The sequence below is a fragment of the Coregonus lavaretus genome (assembly GCF_964263955.1).
Source record: "Coregonus lavaretus genome assembly, contig: SUPER_35_unloc_5, whole genome shotgun sequence".
In the NCBI taxonomy this organism is placed as follows: Eukaryota; Metazoa; Chordata; class Actinopteri; order Salmoniformes; family Salmonidae; genus Coregonus; species Coregonus lavaretus.
The window spans coordinates 184,968-211,758 of NW_028167177.1; the positions used below are offsets into that span (position 1 = coordinate 184,968).

Genomic DNA, 26,791 nt, shown 5'->3' on the forward strand with positions numbered 1-26,791 from the left:
GGTGATGTTGGATGGCCTTTTGGGGCATCAGGTTTATGGTTGTGGGGTCGACAGTGGATGGTCTGTTCAGGAGATTGCTGAAGTGTTCCACACACCTCTCTGCAATACTTGTTTTGTCTCTGAAGAGGATTTTGCCATCTGCTGATTTCAGAGGTAATGTGCAAGACTTCACCGGTCCGTAGATGGTTTTGAGGCATTCAAATAACTGTTTGGTGCAGTGTGTGTCTGCATACAGTGGCTTGCAAAAGTATTCACCCCCCTTGAAATGTTTCCCATTTTGTTGCCTTACAACCTGTATAAAAATTTATTTTGGGGGGGTTTGTGTCATTCGATTTACACAACATTCCTACCACTTTGAAGATGCAAAATATTTTTTATTGTGAAACAAACAATAAATAAGACAAAAAAACTTGAGCGTGCATAACTATTCACCCCCCCAAAGTCTATACTTTGTAGAGCCGCCTTTTGCAGCAATTTCAGCTGCAAGTCTCTTGGGTTATGTCTCTATAAGCTTGGCACATCTAGCCACTGGGATTTTTGCCCATTTTTCAAGGCAAAACTGCTCCAGCTCCTTCAAGTTGGATGGGTTCCACTGGTGTACAGCAATCTTTAAGTCATACCAAAGATTCTCAATTGGATTGAGGTCTGGGCTTTGACTAGGCCATACATTTAAATGTTTCTCCTAACACCACTCAAATGTTGCTTTAGCAGTATGCTTAGGGTCATTGTCAAGCTGGAAGGGGAACCTCCGTCCCAGTCTCAAATCTCTGAAAGACTGAAACAGGTTTCCCTCAAGAATTTCCCTTATTTAGTGCCATCCATCATTCCTTCAATTCTGACCAGTTTCCCAGTCCGTGCTGATGAAAAACATCCCCACAGCATGATGCTGCCACCACCATGCTTCACTGTGGGGATGGTGTTCTCGGGGTGATGAGAGGTGTTGGGTTTGTACCAGACATAGCATTTTCCTTGATGGCCAAAATGCTAAATTTTAGTCTCATCTGACCAGAGTACCTTCTTCCATATGTTTGGGGAGTCTCCCACATGCCTTTTGGTGAACACCAAACGTGTTTGCTTATTTTTTTCTTTAAGCAATGGCTTTTTTCTGGCCACTCTTCCGTAAAGCCCAGCTCTGTGGAGTGTAAGGCTTAAAGTGGTCCTATGGACAGATACTCCAATCTCCGCTGTGGAGCTTTGCAGCTCCTTCAGGGTTATCTTTGGTCTCTTTGTTGCCTCTCTGATTAATGCCCTCCTTGCCCGGTCTGTGAATTTTGGTGGGTGGGCCTCTCTTGGCAGGTTTGTTGTGGTGCCATATTCTTTCCATTTTTTAATAATGGATTTAATGGTGCTCCGTGGGATGTTCTTGTACATCTCCACAACTTTGTCCCTGACCTGTTTGGAGAGCTCCTTGGTCTTCATGGTGCCTCTTGCTTGGTGGTGCCCCTTGCTTAGTGGTGTTGCAGACTCTGGGGCCTTTCAGAACAGATGTATATATACTGAGATCATGTGACAGATCATGTGACACTTAGATTGCACACAGGTGGACTTTATTTAACTAATTATGTGACTTCTGAAGGTAATTGGTTGCACCAGATCTTATTTAGGGGCTTCATAGCAAAGGGGGTGAATACATATGCACGCACCACTTTTCCGTTATTTATTTTTTAGAATTCTTTGAAACAAGTTATTTTTTTCATTACACTTTTTTCATTACCACACCTATTTTGTGTATGTCCATTATATGAAATCCAAATAAAAATCCATTTAAATTACAGGTTGTAATGCAACAAAATAAGAAAAAACGCCAAGGGGGATGAATACTTTTGCAAGGCACTGTACATTTGTGTGCATTCTGCTAGTCCCTCCCACCAATGATCTTTCATCGATCGGAGCTGTTTCTGCAGTCTTTGCTGCACGTTTTTGAACTTGTCTCTCTAGGAGGCAGATTGGGGGTTGTTTTGGAAAGACAAGAATGCGCGTTATTTTCCTTCAGGAGCATCATGTCGTTGTTGTCATCGAACCAGTCTTGGTGGGTTCTCTTTTTAGTGCCAAGGAGTTTTGTTGCTGATTCCTGTACAGTCTCTTTGAACTTGTCCCATTTTTCCGAAGGCGTATCTGAGGGGATGATACAGTTTGCAAGTTGGGTTTCCAAGCTGCCTTGCAACTGAGCCCTGAGGTGTGCCTCTTGCAGCTTCCCGACATCTGGGGAGGGTGTAGATTGTTTTTGTGCCGCCTTGGGTGGTTTGGCACGATGTGCATACCAAGGATCGCTCTGACCATTCTATGGGTAGCACTCTTCGCCACGCATGGCTCTTGTTATCTTGACATCCATAATGTAGCTCTGTTGCACAATGATATAATCCATCAGGTGCCAGTGCTTGGATCTTGGGTGCATTAATGTAGTTTTGTTCTTGTCTGCTTGCCCAACGATGGTGTTGATAATGGCGAGGCTATGCTCTGAGCATTTGCTCAGGAGTAGGAGCCCATTTCCATTCATGGTTCCCACTCCATCTTTGCTAATCACTCCTTGCCAGTTGGTGCTGTCTTTGCCCACCCTGGCATCGAAGTCTCCAGCAATGATTAGGTTGTCACTCCGGGGAGTTATTGGATGAGTAGATCTGCTCTTGGTAATTTAGGTGCATTGGCACTGATAATTGTGGCAAGCCTGGTCTTGTTGAGAGGAAAAAAATAAAAATAAAAATAAGAATCCTGATTTTCATTAGCCTCTCAATTATGCCAGAGGGTAAGTCTTGCAGGTGCCTGTGAAGGTTGGTTCTTATAGCAAGTCCCACCCCATGTATTCTGTCCTCATCGTTTGGTTTCCCTTTCCAGAAAAACGTTCAGTGATGGTGCCATCGTCAGCTAACTTTGTTTCACTCATAAGATTGACAAAGCAGCTCTATCTGCTCAGTTCCCTGGACAGCAAGGGAGTTATTCTCTCGGGACGTGGGACAGAGTTTTTGTCCATTATTGTTCTAACGTTCCAAGCAGCTATTACGAGCTGCTTTTTGTCTGATTTGCCTGGTTTTCCTTTTTTGTTTATATTGGTTGTGTTTCTACTGTTTGGGGGATGATCTGCCAGCCACGGTAAGATGGCCAGATTCAGTAGATCAGGCAATTTCTAGGGCACCTTTTCTAGCCCCTTCCCTAGGTTAGGTTGAACATTGCTGTCCTAAAAAGGGCTGCTCAGACATCCAGGGTGCTGCCAAACATTTTCTATGTCCTGGTTCCGAAGATGAGCGGCCAATATCCTGGACCTCCTACATGCAGCTTCGTGGCTACGACTGCCAGTGAACATCTCTCCCTGTCCCTTCGCCATTCCCCCACCGCTGTAGGGCTGTAGAGAAGTGGTGTTAGCACGAGATACCTGTGCGTGAGTTGATTATAGTGGGAGAGACGTTGCACTGGGACAGTCCCACTCTCTCAGCGTCCAAAGCTAGGGCCCAGAGGCACGGTACATGTTGCGGCTGGAAGCTTCTTCAGCTGCAGTGGCTGGCCAGGGACATGTGTGTCTTGCCTTTGTGCACTCCACAATGCATTGTTGCTTTTTAACCCATAGGTGGGGTACAGGTTGACGGGCGCCAGGGCGTGCCTCCTCACCGGCGGGCCTGCACAACTTGTTTCTGGGACCCACTACTGCGCTGAGATCCCCTGTAGTTTAGCCTGGGGTCGCTTGATACCCAGTTACCACGTTTTGCCACTGGGAGGCACTAGAGGAGTCTTGGCAGTGGAGAGGCTATGTACTGGCAGGGGGAGACTTACATAAATGGCTCCTCCTTTTGCACCGCAGAGTTGCTTGGGGCTAGCCAGCAGCAGTAGCTGAAAGCAAAAAGTAGCAAGCAAGCCGGCAAGCAGACATGCTGTATCCACTAACTACCACTACACTACGGCACTAGACGCATCACATACACAAAGTATTTGTTATGTGAGTGTATGACCATTTTGTTTAAATTAAATACAAAGTTAACTATGTGTTGACTGACTTGGTTATTTTTGTATCATTGCAGGGACTGAGTTTATATTATACTTAATTCCTGAATCAACACATATGGACATTTTTATAATAAACTCCAATGGCTCCATATTGTTTGGTACTTGAAATCACAGTGTTAGAGATGGGTTTGACTGTGGTTAACATTTAAAATATCATGTCCTGTTTCTGTGTGTACAGTAACGAGTTTGTTATATAAACCTTTATATGCTCTTCTGTACAATTTGTGTTTATAGTCTGCAGTCCATGAGGTCCTGCTGATATCCGGTGTTGCTGGTGGGAGAGACTGGACCTCTGAAGCGGCTGATCACAAAACCTGGCCCCTGATCAGGACCCTGGATCAGGAGCCGTCGCTGTTCCTTTCCGAGTCAGAACCGGGACCGAACCGTGAGGGACAGAGACTCCACCAAAACCACCACACAGAACACAACCAGTGGACAGGTGGAATGAACAACCTCAGTCCTGGTGGTCATCAGAGAGACAGAGGCTCCAGTCTACAGCCCAGACACTTATCTTCACAGTCTCAGTGCAGGGATGGAGCAAGGCCTGTGGTTAATAGAGATATACCCTCCTGTTCCTATGATACAAACACCACAGTATCCATGATGAACAGAGCAGGTCATCCTGGGCTTCAGCCTTCACAGAGAGTGGTGGGAGACCCCCCTGGTGGTAGTCTATCAGGAAGTATGTCTTCTCCTTCAGGGTCTCGTCTAATGCCTGGTGATTGGGTTCATAGAAGGCCTGGGCTTGGACCTGAGTCTAGCCTTCCTCGGTTACCTCAGGGTTACCCCACCAATACAGACAGGGTCAGGATGGGCGTTCACCACGAGAAGTATCTAGCTTATAACACAGCACACAATCCCAACAACACCCAAACAATGGCTAGAGGTCAAGGAGGGAGCTCAAAGACTAACCACCTGAGGGTGGTGGCTCCTGTTTCTACCTCCTCTGGTGTCATTGGGTCACAACATGGGAGACCGAGCATTAGGACGGATGCCGACAAGCCGTACAGCTGCCCCACGTGTGGGAAGTGCTTCACTAGGGCAAACTATTTGAAGGAGCACCAGACCGTTCACACCAAGGAGAGGCCCTTCAAGTGCAAGCTATGTTACAAGAGCTTCCCCTTCCGGAGTAACCTTATCAGACATAGGAGTGTCCACAATGGGGAGAAATCGTAGCAGTGTGGCTTGAGATATACACAGGGGATGTCAGGGGACCATTCTTCAGCTAACATATTATAGTTATCATGTGAAGTGTCTTGGGGTAAGAAGGTAATTAACCACATACCCCTCATTAACCCTTTGTTAACTTATTTAAAACAGTCTTGTGTAAATACCAGTTTTTAGAGAGACAGTAAACCTAGGCTAGAACAAGGACAGTTGAATTTGTACCGTACTGAGGTGATTTAGATGGAATAAAGTCATTCTATTCTCTTCTACTCTATTGTTGCTAACACACTGTTCTTTCTAAACAAGTCTGCTCTGAGCTTGAAAGATACTGATCATAGGAGATTTGACGTGTAATGTAATAAGCAGTACTGTTCTTTATTTTATTATTATTATTTTACCCCCTTTTTCTCCCCAATTTCGATCTTGTCTCATCGCTGCAACTCCCCAACGGGCTCGGGAGGCGAAGGTCGAGTCATGTGTCCTCCAAAACATGACCCGCCAAACCGCGCTTCTTAACACCCGCCCGCTTAACCCGGAAGCCAGCCGCACCAATGTGTCGGAGGAAACACTGTTCACCTGACGACCGAGGTCAGCCTGCAGTCGCCTGGCCCGCCACAAGGAGTCGCTAGAGCGCGATGAGCCAAGTAAAGCCCCCCCGGCCAAACCCTCCCCTAACCCGGGCGACGCTGGGCCAATTGTGCACCGCCCTATGGGACTCCTGATCACGTCCGGTTGTGATACAGCCCGGGATCCAAACAGGTCTGTAGTGACGCCTCTATGCAGTGCCTTAGACCACTGCGCCACTCGGGAAGCCCAGCAGTACTGTATTTCAAAGAACAGCGCGCATACCTTTTTTAACTTAACCACACCCTTTGAGCTTGGACGGCAACCAATAAGATCCTTTCAACTCAGTGTAATCGGAAGTGATGTGTCTTGAGTTGTCATTTGGGCAAAACACCGTTCTCCGCAGTAGTGTAGGTTATCACAGGTATACACATATACCCACTTATTTTTCAGTGTGCATTGCATATACTCGCTTCTTAATCCCCACGATGTGTATCAAAGTAGTGTAGTGGAGGTACAGTGCATTCAGAAAGTATTCAGACCGCTTTATTTTTTCCACATTTTGTTACGTTACAGCCTTATTCTAAAATGGATTAAATACATGTTTTTCCTCATTAATCTACACACCATACCGCATAATGGCAAAGCAAAAACAGATTTTTTGAAATGTTTGCAAATGTATTACAAATAAAAAACAAATACCTTATTTACATAAGTATTCAGACCCTTTTGCTATGAGTCCCGAAATTGAGCTCAGGTGCATCCTGTTAACGTTGATCATACTTGAGATGTTTCTACAACTTTATTGGAGTCCACCTGTGGTAAATTCAATTGATTGGACATAATTTGGAAAGGCACACACCTGTCTATATAAGGTCCCACAGTTGACAGTGCATGTCAGAGCATAAACCAAGCCATGAGGTCAAAAGAATTGTCCGTAGAGCTCCGAGACAGGATTGTGTCGAGGCACAGATCTGGGGAAGGGTGCCAAAAAATGTCTGCAGCATTGAAGCTCCCCAAGAACACAGTGGCCTCCATCATTCTTAAATGGAAGAAGTTTGGAACCACCAAGAGACTTCCTAGAGCTGGCCACCCGGCCAAACTGAGCAATCGGGGGAGAAGGGCCTTGGTCAGGGAGGTTACCAAGAACTCGTTGGTCACTCTGACAGCGCTCCAGAGTTACTCTGTGGCGATGGGAGAACCTTCCAGAAGGACAACCATCTCTGCAGCACTCCACCAATCAGGCCTTTATGGTAGAGTGGCCAGACGGAAACCACTCCTCAGTAAAAGGCACATGACAGCCCGCTTGGAGTTTGCCAAAAGGCATGTAAAGGACTCTCAGACCATGAGAAACAAGATTCTCTGGTCTGATGAAACCAAGATTGAACTCTTTGGCCTGAATGCCAATCGTCACGTCTGGAGGAAATCTTGCACCATCCCTATGGTGAAGCATGGTGGTGGCAGCATCATGCTGTGGGGATGTTTTTCAGTGGCAGGGACTGGGAGACTAGTCAGGATCGAGGGAAATATGAACGGAGCAAAGTACAGAAAGATCCTTGATGAAAACCTGCTCCAGAGCGCTCAGGACCTCAGACTGGGGCGAAGGTTCACCTTCCAACTGGACAACGACCCTAAGCACACAGCCAAGACAATGCAGGAGTGGCTTCGGGACAAGTCTCAATGTCCTTGAGTGGCCCAGCCAGAGCCCGGACTTGAACCCGATCAAACTTCTCTGGAGAGACCTGAAAATAGCTGTGCAGCGACACTCCCCATCCAACCTGACAGATCTTGAGAGGATTTGCAGAGAAGAATGGGAGAAATTCCCCAAATACAGGTGTACAACAATGTTAGGCCTGATCAACGACAACGATGAGACAGCCTATAGGGACGAGGTCAGAGACCTGGTCGTGTGGTGCCAGGATAACAACCTCTCCCTCAACGTGTTCAAGACAAAGGAGATGATTGTGGACTACAGGAAAAGAAGGACCGAGCACGCCCCAATTCTCATCGACTTGGCTGCAGTGGAGCAGGTTGAGAGCTTCAAGTTCCTTTGTGTCCACATCACAAACAAACTATCATGGTCCAAACACACCAAGACAGTCGTGAAGAGGGCACGACAAAGCCTATTCCCCCTCAGGAGACTGAAAAGATTTGGCATGGGTCCTCAGATCCTCAAAAAGTTATACAGCTGCACCATCGAGAGTATCCTGACTTGTTGCATCACTGCCTGGTATGGCAACTGCTCGGCCTCCGACCGCAAGGCACTAGAGGGTAGTGCGTATGGCCCAGTACATCACTGGGGCCAAGCTTCCTGCCGTCCAGGACATCTATACCAGGCGATGTCAGAGGAAGGCCCTAAAAATTGTCAAAGACTCCAGCCACCCTAGTCATAGACTGTTCTCTCTGCTACCGCACGGCAAGCGGTACCGGTGCGCCAAGTCTAGGTCCAAAAGGCTTCTTAACAGCTTCTACCCCCAAGCCATAAGAGTCCTGAACAGCTAATCAAATGGCTACCCGGACTATTTGCATTGAACCCTGAGGATGGATCAACAACATTGTAGTGACTCCACACTAATGACTTAAAGTGAGTGAAAAGAAGAATACAAATATACAGAATATGAATATTCCAAAACATGCATTTTGTATGCAACAAGGCTACAAAAAAACATGGCAAAGGAATAAACTTTTTGGCCTAAATGCAAAGCCTTATGTTTGGGGCAAATCCAACACAACAGATCACTGTGTAACTGCCTCCTTATTTTCAAGCATGGTGGTGGCTGCATCATGGTATGGGTATGCTTGACATCGGCAAAAACTTTGGAGTTTTCAGGATAAAAATAAACTGGATGGAGCTAAGCACAGGCAAAACCCTACTTCAGTCTGTTTTAAACCAGACACTGGGAGAGGAATTCACCTTTCAGTAGGACAATAACCTACAACACAATGCCAAATCTACACTGGAGTTGCTTACCAAGAAGACAGTGAATGATTCTGAGTGGTCAAGTTACAGTTTGGACTTAAAATCGGCTTGAAAATCTATGGCAAGACATAAAAAATTGCTGTCTAGCCATGATCCCCAACATCTTGACAGAACTTGAAGAATTACGAAAAGAATAATGGGCTAATATTGCACAATCCAGGTTTGTAAATCTCTTAGAGAGACTTACACAAGAAGACTCACAGCTGTAATCGCTGCCAAAGGTGTTTCTAACATGTATTGACTTAGGGAGCTGAATAATTATGCAACGACAATATTTTATTTATAGAATTTCTATTAATCCCCCCCCAAAGAATTTGTTGATTGTTGACAAAATTACAATGAAATCAATTTTAATCACAGTTTGTAACACAATAAAATGTGAAGAAATCCTAGGGGTATGAATACTTTTGCAAGGCACTGTATAAGCCTAAAAAGCCTGTTACATATTGTGTTTGTACTGTGTAGGCCAGTGGTTCTCAACTGGTTTTGTCTCGGGACCCAAATTGAACCAGGTTGTCTCAGTCAAGACCATATATTCACATCGCAAAAAATAATTGCCAAAATACAATCTGGAAAACGTTTAAATGCTATATTCATAATAAATGTAGCAATTATATAACAAAGGAACAACATTCCCACCTCGTTCATTGTCAATAATACAAATGTGCCCATAATGTTAATAAAGTCATTGGTTTGAGACCGCAAAATCAACCAAAATAGCGCAGCTAATAGCTCTATATTAAAAATACTGAGATTGAAGAAAAACTATTCAGAGATTAAATTCTTGAAAAATGTACGTTTATTATCATTTCTACACACTTTCTACCTGGTTTAAGTATTTTAAGTTCAGACTGGAGTATTTTTTCATTTATAAAATAATACATTTTTACTCCATCACAGGCGTTGGCTATATGATGCTCTTAAATGCCTATTTCTTTACTTCCATTCAACGACATAATATTTTTTCCAAGACACATTTTATTTAATGTTTTTAGTTTCACCCCTTTTTCTCCCCAATTTTGTGATATCCAATTGGTAGTTACAGTCTTGTCCCATCGCTGCAAGTCCCCTATGGACTCGGGAGAGGGGAAGGTCGAGAGCCATGCGTACTCCGAAACACGACCCTGCCAAGCTGCGCTGCTTCTTGACACACTGCTCGCTTAACCAGGAAGCCAGCCGCACCAATGTGTTGGCGGAAACATTGTCCAGCTGGCGACCGAAGTCAGCTTGCAGGCGCCCGGCCCGCCAGAAGGAGTCTCTAGAGCGCGATGGGACAAGGAAATTCCGGCCGGCCAAACCCTCCCCTAATTGTGCGCCGCCTCATGGGTCTCCCGGTCACGGACGGCTGTGACACAGCCTGGGATCGAAACCGAGTCTGTAGTGATGCCTCAAGCACTGCGATGCAGTGCCTTAGACCGCTGCGCCACTCGGGAGCCTTTGGCTGTACGCACTGCGGGAAGAGGTTCTCAGAAAAAAGTTGCTTCAGGATACACCAGCAGAAAATGCACATGGCCCATGTATAGTGTATAAATATAGTGACATGTAATGTAGTACTAGTTAGTTTGTTTGTAGTTAATTCTGTTGGTTTTGGATGTAGTAGGGAACAGGATGAGGTGAATTAAGGAAATAATCAGTATGGTGACATACACCCCACTGATCTAATGAGCCTTATTAATACATACCCAAGTCCTTATTCCCAGTCCCCTCCTGACCTCATCACTAACTGCAATGACTGCCTTTCCTCCTCCCTGGACACACTCGCTCCCCTCAAACCCGCTCAGTCTCCTTCACCCAAACTGCTCCCTGGTACATTTACATTTTAGTCATTTAGCAGACGCTCTTATCCAGAGCGACTTACATGAGCAATTAGGGTTAAGTGCCTTGCTCAAGGGCACGTAGACAGATTTTTCACCTAGTCGGCTCGGGGATTAGAACCAGCGACCTTTCGGTTACAGGCACAACGCTCTTAACCACTAAGCTACCTGGTACACCCCAGAGCTACGCTAATTAAAAGCCAGTGGACGGCTGCAAGTGGTCTAGTAGTTAATTCTCAAGCATTCACAGATCAGAGTGCGCAGCTCCACACTATGCTGGAAACACTCGGTTTGTTATTTTAACTAAAACATAATCAATCTTTGTTAAACATAAATACCAAACTTGTTTTTGCATGGATTCTCCAACGCGGTTAGCATTTAACAGCTAGGGCCGCTATTTCTTGTCCCTGAATCCCGCTTAACTGACAGGTTAAAGTCTGCTCGAAAGAGCCGCTAACCTAGCTAAGCTGCTAATATTAGCCATCAAGCTAACGAAGTTAGTCCCAAAATGAGTTTTCCAATGGAGCCCTCTTTGTCTGGAGGAGTAAATGAACGGTTCTAGCGCTGTAGAAGCTGTATCTACTACGCTTTGTTTCGGGACAAACTGGATTACTCAGAGTTCCAATGTGGCAATTGTTTGCTTGCCGAGGATTATAGACTTGAGGTGGCTTCCTTGATCACGCAGGTCGCCAGCCTACGTCAGAAACTGGGGAAAACGCAGAGTGGAATGTTTACCCTTTTTTATTTTAAATACAGTGGGGAGAACAAGTATTTGAAACACTGCCGATTTTGCAGGTTTTCCTACTTACAAAGCATGTAGAGGTCTGTAATTTGTATCATAGGTACACTTCAACTGTGAGAGACTGAATCTAAAACAAAAATCCAGAAAATCACATTGTATGATTTTTAAGTAATAATTTGCATTTTATTGCATGACATAAGTATTTGATACATCAGAAAAGCAGAACTTAATATTTGGTACAGAAACCTTTGTTTGCAATTACAGAGATCATATGTTTCCTGTAGGTCTTGACCAGGTTTGCACACACTGCAGCAGGGATTTTGGCCCACTCCTCCATACAGACGTTCTCCAGATCCTTCAGGTTTCGGGGCTGTCGCTGGGCAATACGGACTTTCAGCTCCCTCCAAAGATTTTCTATTGGGTTCAGGTCTGGAGACTGGCTAGGCCACTCCAGGACCTTGAGATGCTTCTTACGGAGCCACTCCGTTGTTGCCCTGGCTGTGTGTTTCGGGCCGTTGTCATGCTGGAAGACCCAGCCACGACCCATCTTCTTACTGAGGGAAGGAGGTTGTTGGCCAAGATCTCGCGATACATGGCCCCATCCATCCTTCACTCAATACGGTGCAGTCTTCCTGTCGCCTTTGCAGAAAAGCATCCCCAAAGAATGATGTTTCCACCTCCATGCTTCACGGTTGGGATGGTGTTCTTGGGGTTGTACTCATCCTTCTTCTTCCTCCAAACACGGCGAGTGCAGTTCAGACCAAAAAGCTATATTTTTGTCTCATCAGACCACATGACCTTCTCCCATTCCTCCTCTGGATCATCCAGATGGTCATTGGCAAACTTCAGACGGGCCTGGACATGCGCTGGCTTGAGCAGGGGGACCTTGCGTGCGCTGCAGGATTTTAATCCATGTCGGCGTAGTGTGTTACTAATGGTTTTCTTTGAGACTGTGGTCCCAGCTCTCTTCAGGTCATTGACCAGGTCCTGCCATGTAGTTCTGGGCTGATCCCTCACCTTCCTCATGATCATTGATGCCCCACGAGGTGAGATCTTGCATGGAGCCCCAGACCGAGGGTGATTGACCGTCATCTTGAACTTCTTCCATTTTCTAATATTTGCGCCAACAGTTGTTGCCTTCTCACCAAGCTGCTTGCCTATTGTCCTGTAGCCCATCCCAGCCTTGTGCAGGTCTACAATTTTATCCCTGATGTCCTTACACAGCTCTCTGGTCTTGGCCATTGTGGAGAGGTTGGAGTCTGTTTGATTGAGTGTGTGGACAGGTGTCTTTTATACAGGTAACGAGTTCAAACAGGTGCAGTTAATACAGGTAATGAGTGGAGAACAGGAGGGCTTCTTAAAGAAAAACTAACAGGTCTGTGAGAGCCGGAATTCTTACTGGTTGGTAGGTGATCAAATATTTATGTCATGCAATAAAATGCAAATGAATTACTTAAAAATCATACAATGTAATTTTCTGGGTTTTTGTTTTAGATTCCGTCTCTCACAGTTGAAGTGTACCTATGATAAGAATTACAGACCTCTACATGCTTTGTAAGTAGGAAAACCTGCAAAATCGGCAGTGTATCAAATACTTGTTCTCCCTACTGTATATATATATTTTTTACCCCCTTTTTCGATCGTCTCATCGCTGCAACTCCCCAATGGGCTCGGGAGGCGAAGGTCGAGTCATGCGTCCTCTGAAACATGACCCGCCAAACCGCGCTTCTTAACACCCCCGCCTGCTTAACCCGGAAGCCAGTCGCACCAATGTGTCAGAGGAAACACCGTTCACCTGACGACCGAGGTCAGCCTGCAGGTGCCCGGCCCGCCACAAGGAGTCCCTAGAGCGTGATGAGCCAAGTAAAGCCCACCCGGCCAAACCCTCCCTAACCCGGACGACGCTGGGCGGATTATGTGCCGCCCTATGGGACCCTATGGGACTTGTGCGCCACTCGGGAGGCCAATGTTGACCTTTTCTACGCTGGTAGCTGGACGGTGTTTGCGCATGTTGGATGCATCTCCGTCTTGTCGTTTGTCGTTATCCGACTGGCCGGTGTTGCCCGGAGTTCGTTCGCCAGGGGAGCCATCTCCTGCCTCTCCTCCCCCATCTGATAGCGGAGTCGAAGGAGCATGGCAATCAACGATGGTCGCATGTCACGAGCCGTGGAAGCCGAAGACAGCGGCCTCCCGCAAAGCAGTCTACACTCCCATTGAGAGGCCTGGAGCGGATACAAACAACGAATAGTTTCGCCGTCCTGGAATATGATCTTCCTGCACCTTCGTCGCTGGGGGTACCTGTGTCTGCGGCCACTGTGCCTACTCCTACTCCTTCCCCTATGATTTCGAAGTCGACGTCGGCAACCTTCCGTCCCTGATCTGGATCGAGCGGGGCTTCTCCATCTGTCGGAGGCCTGCACCATCCTGTGAAGCGTGGGAGTGGGTGGATTTCCTCGTCCTTCTCGCCAACCATGATTTTGGCCAGCTCCATGTGACTGTTCCTGGTGCAAAAACAATGTCCTATCCCGGAGCTCGAGTAAATGACATTACTAAGTTGCTCCCGAATGTACTACGCCAGGACATGGACATTGATTCTATCGTAGTCCATGTGGGTTTTAATGACATTATGAAGGGCAGCTCTGAACAGTTGAAACTGGATTTCAAAGAGCTGATTGACTCTCTGCTAGACACTAATAAAAGACCCATCATATCTGGCCCTGTGCCCTCTCTGAATCGTGGCATTGAACTCTTTATCAGGATTCTTTCTCTTCACAACCGGCTACGTGATTATTGCAGCTCCATGGGTGTAACTTTTGTTGACAATTTCGATACCTTTTGGAAACAAAACACGTTTTATGAGGAAGATGGGATCCACCCAAATCATTTGGGTTCCTGGATCCTTTCACAGCATTATAAAGCTGCGTTGAGACAGACTTTCAGCACAATTATAGGGAAGGACATTCAACAAGCACAGCACTTACACAAATTACTGATGATTGGCTGAGAAAAATTGATGCTAAAAAGATTGTGGGGGCTGTTTTGTTAGACTTCAGTGCGGCTTTTGACATTATCGATCATAGTCTGCTGCTGGAAAAACGTATGTGTTATGGCTTTACACCCCCTGCTATATTGTGGATAAAGAGTTACCTGTCTAACAGAACACGGAGGGTGTTCTTTAATGGAAGCCTCTCCAACATAATCCAGGTAGAATCAGGAATTCCCCAGGGAAGCTGTCTAGGCCCCTTACTTTTTTTTACAATATTTACTAACGACATGCTACTGGCTTTGACTAAAGTGTTGTGACTTGACTTTAACATTAATCTGAAGAGTGTTATTGATCTAATTAACGAACTATTTTTAATTGGTACCCGATTAAATGAATCATGTAACAATTAACTCATTAGGATCTGGGGCAGCACGAGAGCGGTTCTTTAAAGAGTTACCATCTCCCGAATTAAACTCTAAAAGGTCTTTACCTATCACAGCTATAAACAGTCAACTTATTCATCATAACCTCGTATCATATCATCATTCTGAACAGTCGTAAGCCTTACTTATGATTCAGTACTACACAAATTGGTTTAATTATTTATTTACTTGCTAATTAAATGAGAACACAGGATAAACACTCTGCACCGGTTATTGACTGGAGACTTAATATGCTGAAAACAGGTCCCTAGCGGAATGACAACATGGCTGCTTGTTAAAGAAGAGATGGAGAGAGAGAAGGACAGAGATACTTAACCTTAATACATTCAGAAACTACTCTCACCTACAGTGCCCATATACGTTGCACACGAACCGCCGCCCGCTTTGAGTAAGAAATTATTAATGTATTTGCGTGAAATGCCTGGGTTCCCCGGGGGTCTCTCGGTGAACAAGGCAGCCTTGGAAAGGGGGTTGGGCCTTTTCGCGGCACGCTTGTAAGGTTCTGATTGTCCGAAACGGTTCCAACAAGTCTTCTACTGTTGTCCTTATTTGTAGTTGTCCGGTATCTGGTGACTTGTCGTGTAGTCCTGAACGGAACTACAGAGTTTATTTTCCTTCCATTCGCTCTTGAAGAGGCTTCTTTGAAGATAAGCTAGCCAGCCGTATCCATGGTTCCCCAGTGGGGTGATGAGAGTAGCGTAATACGATGGTTTGAGCAGAGTAATAGGATGGTCCTACTTAAATTCACTTTCGAAGATACTTTACGGCTAATCAGCCGTACCAGTGACTGTCCGGGAGGCGAGTTTATTTTCTTCACCTCGTGTTGAGATTCAAAGTTCAAACCATTTTAAACGTGTAGATGCCGCTTCACACTTGTCTGGTCTGATGTGTTAATTCGTAACCCATCATTTATACATTCTGCTCGAAAGGGGCGGTTCCGGCAGGCTGACACACTCCCTGACCTCACTCCTGGGTGGTGACTACTCACTGTGCAAAGTTCATGGAAAACAATCTATTATAGCTTCTCAAATCACATCCCTCTCTTAACAAAAACAGTTTAATCATTTTTCATAATACATGCACAACACATAGTATGGAAACTTCATATATGTAGTGGGTATATTTCCAAGTTACAGTATTTCCTTTATAACATTTTTAATGACATCACAAAATAACAAACAAAATGACCTTAATGTCCTATAGATCGCCTCTAACCATTCCCCACGTTCTACGTTATAAATATTGTTCCAGTAGTCGCTTTTGAACGTGTTAGAGTTTCTGCGGGAAAAAGACTGTTGAAACAAAGAACATTCCTTTAGTGAATCTTGAGAGGGAGAGCCTGCATCTTCTCCCTTGATTTACAACAGGACAGGAGTTGTTAATCATTTGTTATTTCCTTCCCCCTCAATGGGTGAGAGGAGGTCTGATTGAAGTTATTCATTGCAAACCTGATCTGACCTATTTGGATTCTTGTTGGACAGTCATGACAAAAGCCAGTGTTTATGTATGCGGATGACTCAACACTATACACGTCAGCTACTACAGCAAATGAAATGACTGCAACACTTAAGAGCTGCAGTTAGTTTCAGAATGGGTGGCAAGGAATAAGTTAGTCCTAAATATTTCAAAAACTAAAAGCATGGTATTTGGGACAAATCATTCACTAAACCCTAAACCTCAACTAAATCTTGTAATTAATAATGTGGAAATTGAGCAAGTTGAGGTGACTAAACTGCTTGGAGTAACCCTGGATTGTAAACTGTCATGGTCAAAACATATTGATACAGTAGCTAAGATGGGGAGAAGTCTGTCCATAATAAAGTGCTGCTTTACCTTCATAACAGCACTATCAACAAGGCAGGTCCTACAGGCTCTAGTTGTCACACCTGGACTACTGTTCAGTTGTGTGGTCAGGTACCACAAAGAGGGACTTAGGAAAATTGCAATTAGCTCAGAACAGGGCAGCACGGCTGGCCCTTGGATGTACACAGAGAGCAAACAATAAGTTACAATCTATCTGCAATATTAAAGCTGATCTACCCCCTAAAGAAAAAAAAGTAGAAAAAAAACCATTAATAATATGCATGTCAATCTCTCCTGGCTCGAAGTAGAGGAGAGATTGACTTCATCACTACTTGTATTTGTGAGAGGTATTGACATGTTGAAAGCACCGAGCTGTCTGTTTAAAACGACTAGCACATAGCTCAGACACCCATGCATACCCCACAAGACATGCCACCAGAGGTCTCTTCACAGTCCAAGTCAAGAACAGACTATGGGAGGCGCATAGTACTACATAGAGCCATAACTACATGGAACTCTATTCCACATCAGGTAACTGATGCAAGCAGTAGAATCAGATTTAAAAAACAGATAAAAATACACCTTATGGAACAGCAGGGACTGTGAAGCAACCCAAACATAGGCACAGACACATGCATACACACACATGATAACATACGCACTATACACACACGTACACATGGATTTTGTGTTGTAGATATGTGGTTGTGGCGTATGGGCCTTAGGGCACACACTTAGTGTGTTGTGAATTCTGTAATTCTGTTATGGAGTGAATTCTCTCCATTGGGAATCTCTGCCTCTGACCCTATTACGGGGGCGGAGTCACTGGCTTACTGGTGCTTTCCATGCCGTCCCTAGGAGGGGTGCATCACTTGAGTGGGTTGAGTCACTGACGTGATCTTCCTGTCCGGTTTGTCGCCCCCTCTGGCTCGTGCAGTGGAGGAGATCTTAGTGGGCTATACTCTGCCTTGTCTCAGGGTAGTAGGTTGGTGGTCTGTTGATATCCCTCTGGTGGTGTGGGGGCTGTGCTTTGGCAAAGTGGGTGGGGTTATATCCTGCCTGGTTGGCCCTGTCTGGGGGTATCGTCGGACGGGGCCACAGTGTCTCCCGACCCCCCCTGTCTCAGCCTCCAGTATCTATGCTGCAATAGTCTATGTGCTGGGGGGCTAGGGTCAGTCTGTTATATCTGGTGTTATTCTCCTGTCTTATCCGGTGTCCTGTGTGAATTTAAGTATGCTCCCTCTAATTCTCTCTCTCCCTCCTGGAGGACCTGAGCCCTAGGACCATGCCTCAGGACTACCTGGCCTGATGACTCCTTGCTGTCCCCAGTCCACCTGGTCGTGCTGCTGCTCCAGTTTCCACTCTTCTGCCTGCGGCTATGGAACCCTGACCTGTTTTCAACTCTCTCTCTCTACCGCACCTGCTATTTCAACCTCTAAATGCCCGGTGATGAAAAGCCAAGTGACATTTACTCCTGATGTACTGACCTGTTGCAACCTCTACAAACACTGTGATTATTATTTGACCCTGCTGGTCATCTATGAACGTTTGAACATCTTGGAGAAAAATCTGGCCTTAATGGCCATGTACTGTTATAATCTCCACCCGGCACAGCCAGAAGGGGACTGGCCACCCCTCAGAGCCTGGTTCCTCTCTAGGTTTCTTCCTAGGTTTCTGCCTTTCTAGGGAGTTTTTCCTAGCCACCGTGCTTCTGCATTGCTTGCTATTTGGGGTTTTAGGCTGGGTTTCTGTATAGCACTGTGACATCATAAGTACATTTGATTGATTGATTGATTGATTGTAATGTTTTTAAAATGGTATAACTGCCTTAATTTTGGCAGACCCCAGGAAGAGTAGCTGCTGCCTTGGCAGCAGCTAATGGGGATCCATAATTAATACAAATACAAATACCTGTTAAAAACAGAAGAACACCCTCTCAGCTGCAAGAACATCTTACTGCTCCGACATTATCAACTCTGGTAAAAACAACCCACAAGTCCTCTTCTACACAGTGAACCGCCTACTTCAGCCTCCTGACAACTTCCCTGCAGACCCCTCCCCCGAACAGTGCAACAAGTTCCTGAACTTTTTCCTTGCCAAAACCCACTACATCCACCGATATCTACTTACAATGCCCAGTACTCCTGACGACAACATCTCCTTGATGAACACCTCGGAAGGCCCAGCCTACACCACCTGCATCTCTGACCTCACCCTCGCTACTGTGAACTGCATCATCGAGTTTATCCGCAAATCCAAATCATCCACCTGCCAACTTGACCCCCTGCCCACCAACCTTGTCAAAGCCTGCCTGCCTTTCATAGCTCCCCTTACCACTGGCATCGTACCCTCCACTCTCAAGATTGCTGCCGTTTCCCTATCCTGACCTGAACAGCTTCCGTCCCATCTCAAACCTTCCCTTCCAAAATACTGGAGCGGGTTGTGGCCACTCAGCTGCAACACCATCTCAACTCCAATAACCTTCGAACCATTCCAGTCCGGTTTCCGCTCCAAACACAGCACTGAAACAGCCCTGGTCAAAATCACCAACAACCTCCTTTGTGCAGCTGACTCAGGACTGCTATCCATCCTCATCCTCCTCCACCGGAGTGCAGCCTTCGATACTATCTCCCATCCACTCCTCATGGAATGACTGGCTGGTGTTGGTGTCATGGGTGTTGCACTCTCCTAGTTTTCCTCCTAACTCACTGACCGTCAACAGTTTGTGCAACTGAAATATCACAGATCAAGTTCACTTCCACTGCTATGCTGATAACACCCAGCTCTACCTCTCCACCAAACCCACCACTCCCCTCCCTACCACCTCCCTCATCAGCTGCCTTTAAGACATCTGGAGCTGGATGAGCATGAACCCCCTCAAACTTACCAGCAACAAGACAGAGGTCATGCTCATCGGCTACAAATCCACTCTCTCCAAACAGCACAACCTCAGCATAGATGGTTTTCTGGTCCTCTGTCAACACAAATTAAAAGCTTTAGTGTCACCCTGGACAGTTCCCTCTCATTCAACCCCACATAAAAACCATCACCAGGACAGCATTCTTTCTTCACCTCTGCAATATCTCCAGGCTCCGTCCCTCACTGTCGCAATCCAGCACCGAAACACTCATCCATGCCCTCGTCACTACCCGTTTGGACTATTGCAACACTCTCCCTCCCAAACTCACCAACAGACTTCAACTGATCCAGAACTCTGCTGCCAGAATCCTCACCTGCACCAGATCAACCGAACACATCCCACCAATCAACACTGGCTCCCTGTGCAATCCTGTATTAACTTTAAGACACTCCTTCTCACCTTCAAAGCCCTCCACAACCTGGCACCCACCTACCTCTCTGACCTTTTCCCAGCCTATGCCCCCTCCCGCTTCCTCCACTGGTCTCGTCACCCCCCCATTTCGCCTCTCCACCATGGGTGCCCGGGCCTTCAGCTGCTGTGCACCCAGGCTCTAGAATGCACTCCCCCCACACATAGAACATGCAGACACATACAACATTCTCATTCAAAAACATATTTAAAACACATCTCTTTAAGGATGCCTATAACCTATGGTCTATGATTGACTCTGTCTTACCCCCCCCCCCCTTCTGTGCCATCTCAGTATACCTATTGTGGCAGACCAGGGGGTTTGATCTAAACGTTTACACAGATCAGACACAAGTGTGATACCTCAGTTTCAAGGGTGTTTATTTAAAACAAAGTAAAGAAAACAGGTCACCTCCAGGAGACCTCTTCCGGGTTACCGTCTTCTGGGCTCCGGGGAACGCTGTCTCCTCTGGGGTAGAACACCGAGCCCCTCGGTTCTAGCAGACCGTGAGGACATCTATCCGGTAGCAACCTCTCACTACCTCCAACCTCTCTCCTGTTCCGCTCTCCTGGCAGCTTTATGGGCCCCTTACGGCTAGTGAGCAATCAGCCCCTTGATTACGCACCAGCCCCAATTAGTCCTGGCCGGAGGACCCGTCAAGACATGGCACGTCCAGCAGAGGGACCCACCGCCGTGTGATGTAGACTCCGTCTGTCACCAGGCCTCGACGAGTCTCCCCCTGGTGGCTTGTCCGTGGTACGCCACACTGTGTATCCCTATGTGTCTCCCCCCAACCCCCACCCTTACCCTAAACTGGGTCTGTATCCTCTACCCAACCCCTCCCTCCTCTTTTTATCTGACCTGTTTCGTCTGGTCCTTTGATTTAAATTGTACTTTGATTGATGCACTTGATTTTATGTAGGCCTACTTTTAGTGTAAGATGTCCTTGAGTACCCTGAAAGGCGTCCGCCAAATATAATGTATTATTATTATGAGGCAGAGTAGATGATATGGTGATGGTGTCTGTAAAAATACTAAACTGATGAAGAGTGACAAACTTTGTGCCTTTAGGTTGATACTGGTGTTTTATAGGCCAGGTACTCAAGCAAAATACACAACAAAATTTAACATTAACAAACAAAGGGCAAACAATTCACACAATGAAACAATGAATGCGCACAAATTAGTGGGAGACGGAGAGGCGTTCTGGAGAGAGACATGCCTATTGCGTCTTCGCCACAAACCCCTTCCCTTCTTGTGTTGACATTTTAAATTAGGGATGTCATTTATGAAAATACTAAGCTGTAGTGTAGACCACAACTCAATTATCGCATTCTGTCTTCTCTCTACAGTTTTCAGCCATGGAATACCTCATGTGAACATCCTGACGCTGTGTTTTAACGTTTAGAAACCTCAATAATCATCGCTTGTGATATGGCTTTCGAAAAATATGGCCCTTATCTTTCACCAGCAAGAAAGAATCCTTCAAATAAAAAAGATACACTTACTGTAGCAGTTACAGATCCATACAGCTATGGGCGCCTCCATCTGAGGAAACTACACTTCCTGAATTACGTTTACACACAGGTCTTGGGAGCACGCTAGATCGCTAATAAGCACAGATGGCCGCCTCTTGTCTTCCGTAAACAAGCGCTGTAACATGGAGATATGGCCATGTGGGAACACTAACCCTATCAAAAAAGGTGTGTATCAATTTAACCTTTAGTTTTTCATTCTCACTGATATGAAAGATGCTTCCAAAACCGTACCGTGTTTATGTTCAGATTGGGTGTCAGGGATCTTAAAAAACTTCCCCATACAGAAGAAGCCTTAGTCCAATGACTTAGTCTATGTGTAATGTAATGGAACTGAGAGTCATGATCGATGGCAAAATTCCCTGCCAGAAAAGTCACCAAAAAAATATTATTTTGGATCCGATACAGACCAGACCCAATTTGGATCCGGTTCACCCTCATCTCTGACATATTTTGGGTCGATCCACCTCGGATCGGTATTGATATTTTTTTAAATGACTGGGTCCTGTAGGTGTCGGATGGGAATTTCACAGATTCAATTCGGTTCAGATCTCAATTTTGGGATACGAGAAGACCTCAAATCTGTAGGGTTAGATGGTGGTGATTATTTCCCCCCCCCTTACCTTTTCCCATTTTTTTTTGTGACAAAATATGCAATTCACACTCCAACCTGTGGAAGGCAGCAATACCGCAACACAGTGTCTAGTCTGCGGGAAACGCACACGAAGAAGTTAACGGACTTGAACAGTGACCAAGAATAATTAACACGTTAGCCTTTTTATTGTTATTATTTAAACGTATATTAACACCTTGGAACTCAAAATATGACTAATTGAACTGCAAAGCATCACATACTTACCGCATGTAGTGTTTCATTCGCGTTGGAGACAGGACTTGGTTGATAGATGTTATCTAGGAAACGCTGGTTGTCTAGCTGCTAACAATGGCTAACTCTAACTGTATGGTTTTTCACACTCAAATAGCCTCCATCATGGAGGTGCTAGCGAATGCAGCCGTGACAGAGATCTGTAAACTCGTAGACGACGACTATGCATTGTTTCGTTTGGAAATAACTCAAAGCCAGAAAGAAAACAGGACATTGCGGAGGAAACTACTGGAAGTTAAGGTGGCACGGGAGCGCGCAGAGAGGACATTGCGAGAGCGCGTCCTCGCCAGTCGTCCCAGTAGTATCAAGATCCTCGACCGATACAGAGGAATAGCAAGAGGTACATTTTGCAGAAGGCCGAGGCTGCGCGGCCTGTCGCCGTTCATGTACAGTGCAGTGCCTGTCGCCCCGTTCACCTCTGCACGTGTTCAGATGTGTTACACAGAATTGGTTCTTGGTCAGTTTAGATAGCTAATCAGGGGAATTATTGCATACTATCATGTGCAAAGACACAATATCATATTCTAACAACATTCTTCATTTACTGCATTTCCTATTATTTACTCAATGAAAACAATGTGATGCATGGATAATAATACATCAATTAATAATTAGTATATCATGAAGTTATGAGAAGTGTTACCTTACATCCTTGCCAATTCTAGGGTACAATATACCGTTGAGCATTCACAGTGCTTAACCTAACCACCTCTTTTCCCCCAATCACTCTCTCAGGTGAAGGACATCTCACTGGAGGCCACAGGAGCTTTGTGAAGCCAGCGGCACACAATACATGGAGAGAAGACCAACCAATCACTGTTGATGAGGGGAGTGGAACCTCAACCCAGCACGTTATCATGATAGAGGTTAGTGGAATAGTGTTGCATTAAAAATAATTAGGTACTTTGTATATCAAATGTGGCCGTTTATTTCAGAAAGGCTACCCTTAGGTATTCACTTGCTTGCATGTAAATCCTCATTTATCTGCCATAGGGGAGCTTGTGAGACTTCTCTACGACATAGTTATCCAATTCAACTAATGTACCGGTAATAACCCTCTCTCTTCTTGTGTCAGTCTGCAGATGTAGAGGCTGCAGGTCCTGGAAGATCGTCTCTGGTCAAGCAGGAGAGGACTGAAGGAGAGCACCCACGACACAGCAGAGACATCCAGACTGGAGCAGCGGCTGTACTGGTGACCCCTGCAGCTACGGATCACCTATCCACCGCCGTGCCCCAGCCCAGGACGCGATGCAGCATCACGGAGGTCAGTGGAACGCCGAACGCCGCCCTCAAGTCAGAGATGGACACAGAGACTTTAGTATTAAAACAAAGGATTTTACACACAGGATCTGACCACAGGTCAGACCCAGAGAGATTGGGCTGTCCACTTGCTTCCGGCTCAGAGTATTTACTTCACGGTAACCCGAGACCGAGGACGGTTCATTCCCATCGGGACTCAGGTGACACTATAGAGACTGGCAATGATCCGTCTTGTTCTTACACAACAGAGATTGACCCTGACAACATGCCCTTAGGTTTAGAGACACAGACTGATCTGTCTAGAGCGGATTGGAACCAGTACAGTAGTAGTGTATACTCTGAAGGGTGCCTAGATAAGAAAGGGGAGGTTATAGTGGTAGATGAGTTGACTGTGAAAGTGGAGGACGACACTCCTCTGACATGGAATGTAGACGAGACTCACTTAGGAGAAGGACACTCACAAGGCAGAGATTTCTTAGATTACAGGGGAAACTTAAAGACAAATCTAAATGTCGCCACCCATTCCCCTTTACACGCGTTCAGGGATCGCGACTCAGTGTCCACGTCGATGGCACCTTCCGATTCACATGGCAGTGTCTTTTTCGATCAGGTATTGAACTCAAACGACAGGGCTAGAGCCCAGGCTCGAGGAGGAGGAGGAGCAACATCAGGCAATTGTAAAGAGAAACGGTTCCTCTGCATGTTCTGCAACAAAGGCTTCAGCTGCCCCCAGAAGGTGGAGCTCCACCAGAGGGTCCACACAGGGGTGAAACCCTTCAGCTGCCCCCAGTGTCACATGCGCTTCGCCCTGGCTGGCAACCTGAAGAGACACCAGAGGGTCCACACAGGGGAGAAACCCTTCAGCTGCCCCCAGTGTGAGAAGAGGTTCTCCCAGGCTGGTGACCTGAAGAGGCACCAGAGGGTCCACACAGGGGAGAAACCCTTCAGCTGTACCCAGTGTCACATGCGCTTCGCCCTGGCTGGCAACCTGAAAATGCACCTGAAGGTCCACACGGGAGAAAAGCCGTTTGCCTGTACACACTGCGGAAAGAGTTTCTCAGAGAGGAGCTACCTCAGTATACACCTGCAGAAAAACCATTCCACTCTATAACATAGAAAGGAACCATTCCACTCGATAGCTTCTGATGTTTAGATCAAACCCTGCATTAAAGACAAAGATAAACTAATATTGTTGTCAGCGGAAAAGATCCACAGTTTCATTTGGAATAACGACTGTAACAGATTTCAGTGTTGAATATTGCATCCAGGCATTGTGTGATATACACTACGTGAGAATGCTATTCATTGACTACAGCTCAGCGTTCAATACCATAGTGCTCTCTATCACTAAGCTAAGGACCCTGGGACTAAACACCTCCCTCTGCAACTGGATCCTGGACTTCCTGACGGGCCACCCCCAGGTGGTAAGGGTAGGTAACAACACATCTGCCATGCTGATGCTCAACACGGGTGCGTGCTCAGCCCCCTCCTGTACTCCCTGTTCACCCTTGACTGCATGGCCAGGCATGACTCCAACACCATCATTAAGTTTTCCGACAACGCAACAGTGGTAGGCCTGATCACCGACAACGATGAGACAGCCTATAGGGAGGAGGTCAGAGACCTGGCCATGTGGTGCCAGGATAACAACCTCTTCCTCAACGTGATCAAGACAAAGGAGATGATTGTGGACTGCAGGAAAAAAAAGTGGACTGAGCACACCCCCATTCTCATCGATGAGGCTGTAGTGGAACAGGTTGAAAGCTTGAAGTTCCTTGGTGTCTACATCACCAACAAACTATCATGGTCCAAACACACCAAGACAGTCGTGAAGAGGGCACGACAAAGCCTATTCCACCTCAGGAGACTGAAAGTATTTGGCATGGGTCCTCAGATCCTCAAAAAGTTATACAGCTGCACCATCGAGAGCATCCTGACTGGTTGCATTACTGCCTGGTATGGCAACTGCTCGGCCTCCGACCGCAAGGCACTACAGAGGGTAGTGCGTACGGCCCAGTACATCACTGGGGCCAAGCTTCCTGCCATCCAGGACCTCTATACCAGGCGGTGTCAGAGGAAGACCCTATAAATTGTCAAAGACTCCAGCCACCCTAGTCATAGACTGTTCTCTCTGCTGCCACATGGCAAGCGGTACCGGAGCGCCATAGTCTAGATCCAAAAGGCTTCTTAACAGCTTCTACCCCCAAGCCATAAGACTCCTGAACAGCTAATCAAATGGCTACCCAGACTATTTGCATTGTCCACCCCACCCCCTCTTTTACGCTGCTGCTACTCTGTTTATTATCTATGCATAATCACTTTAACTCTACCCACATGTACATATTACCTCAATTACCTCGACTAACCAGTGCCCCGCACATTGACTCTGTACCGGTACCCCCATATGTAGCCTGCCTACTATTATTTTATTTTACTGCTGCTCTTTAATTATTCTTATTTTTTATTTTTTTATTATCTATTTTTTACTTAACACTGTCTTTCTTAAAACTGCATTGTTGGTTAAGGGCTTGTAAGTAAGCATTTCACTGTAAGGTCTACACTTGTTGCATTCAGTGCATGTGGCAAATAAAATTTGATTTGATTTGTATGAAACATTAAGAACACCTTAATATTGAGTTGTACCCCCCCCCCCCCCCTTTTGCCCTCAGCACAGACTCAATTTGTCGGGACATAGACTCTACAAGATATCGATAGCATTCCACAGTGATGCTGGCCTATGTTGACTCCAATGCTTCCCACAGTTGTGTCAAGTTCGCTGGATGTCCTTTGTGGTGGACCATTCTTGATACCCATCAGCATTGCAGTTCTTGACACAAACCGGTGCGCCTGGCACCTACTACCATACCCCGTTTAAAGGCACTTGCATCTTTTGCCTTGCCCCTTCACCCTCTGTATGGCACACATACACAATCCCGGTCTCAATTGCCTTGAGGCTTGAAATACAATGTTGTTGATCCATCCTCAGTTTTCTCATATCACAACCATTAAATCCCAGAGCAGTTTCTTTCCTCTCCGGCAACTGAGTTAGGAAGGACGCCTGTATCTTTGTAGTGACTGGGTGTATTGATGCACCATCCAAATTATAATTAATAACTTCACCGTGCTCAAAAGGATATTCAGCATCTGCTTTTTATTTTTTATTTTATTCTACCAATCGGTGTCCTTCTTTGCAAGGCATTGAAAAACCCTCCCTGGTCTTTGTGGTTGAATCTGTGCTTGAAATTCACTACTCGATTGAGGGACCTTACAGATAATTCTGTGTGGGGTA

The 26,791-nt window shown here is 46.0% G+C and overlaps 1 protein-coding gene across 2 annotated transcripts in view; it reads left to right on the forward strand.

Annotated features, from left to right (window-relative positions):
• Nucleotides 1–26,791, forward strand: part of LOC311110389 (uncharacterized protein) — a 50,295-nt gene that overhangs the window by 15,494 nt on the left and 8,010 nt on the right. The window contains exon 6 of one of the 2 annotated variants that reach the window (XM_084188935.1): nucleotides 4,228–6,409. The exons of the other annotated variant lie outside the window; for it this stretch is intronic. Within the exon in view, the coding sequence (XP_084045061.1) occupies nucleotides 4,228–5,169 (942 nt within the window). The 3' untranslated portion in view covers nucleotides 5,170–6,409. Of the gene's footprint in view, nucleotides 1–4,227; nucleotides 6,410–26,791 lie in introns of those variants that run through there. 2 annotated transcript variants of the gene reach the window in all.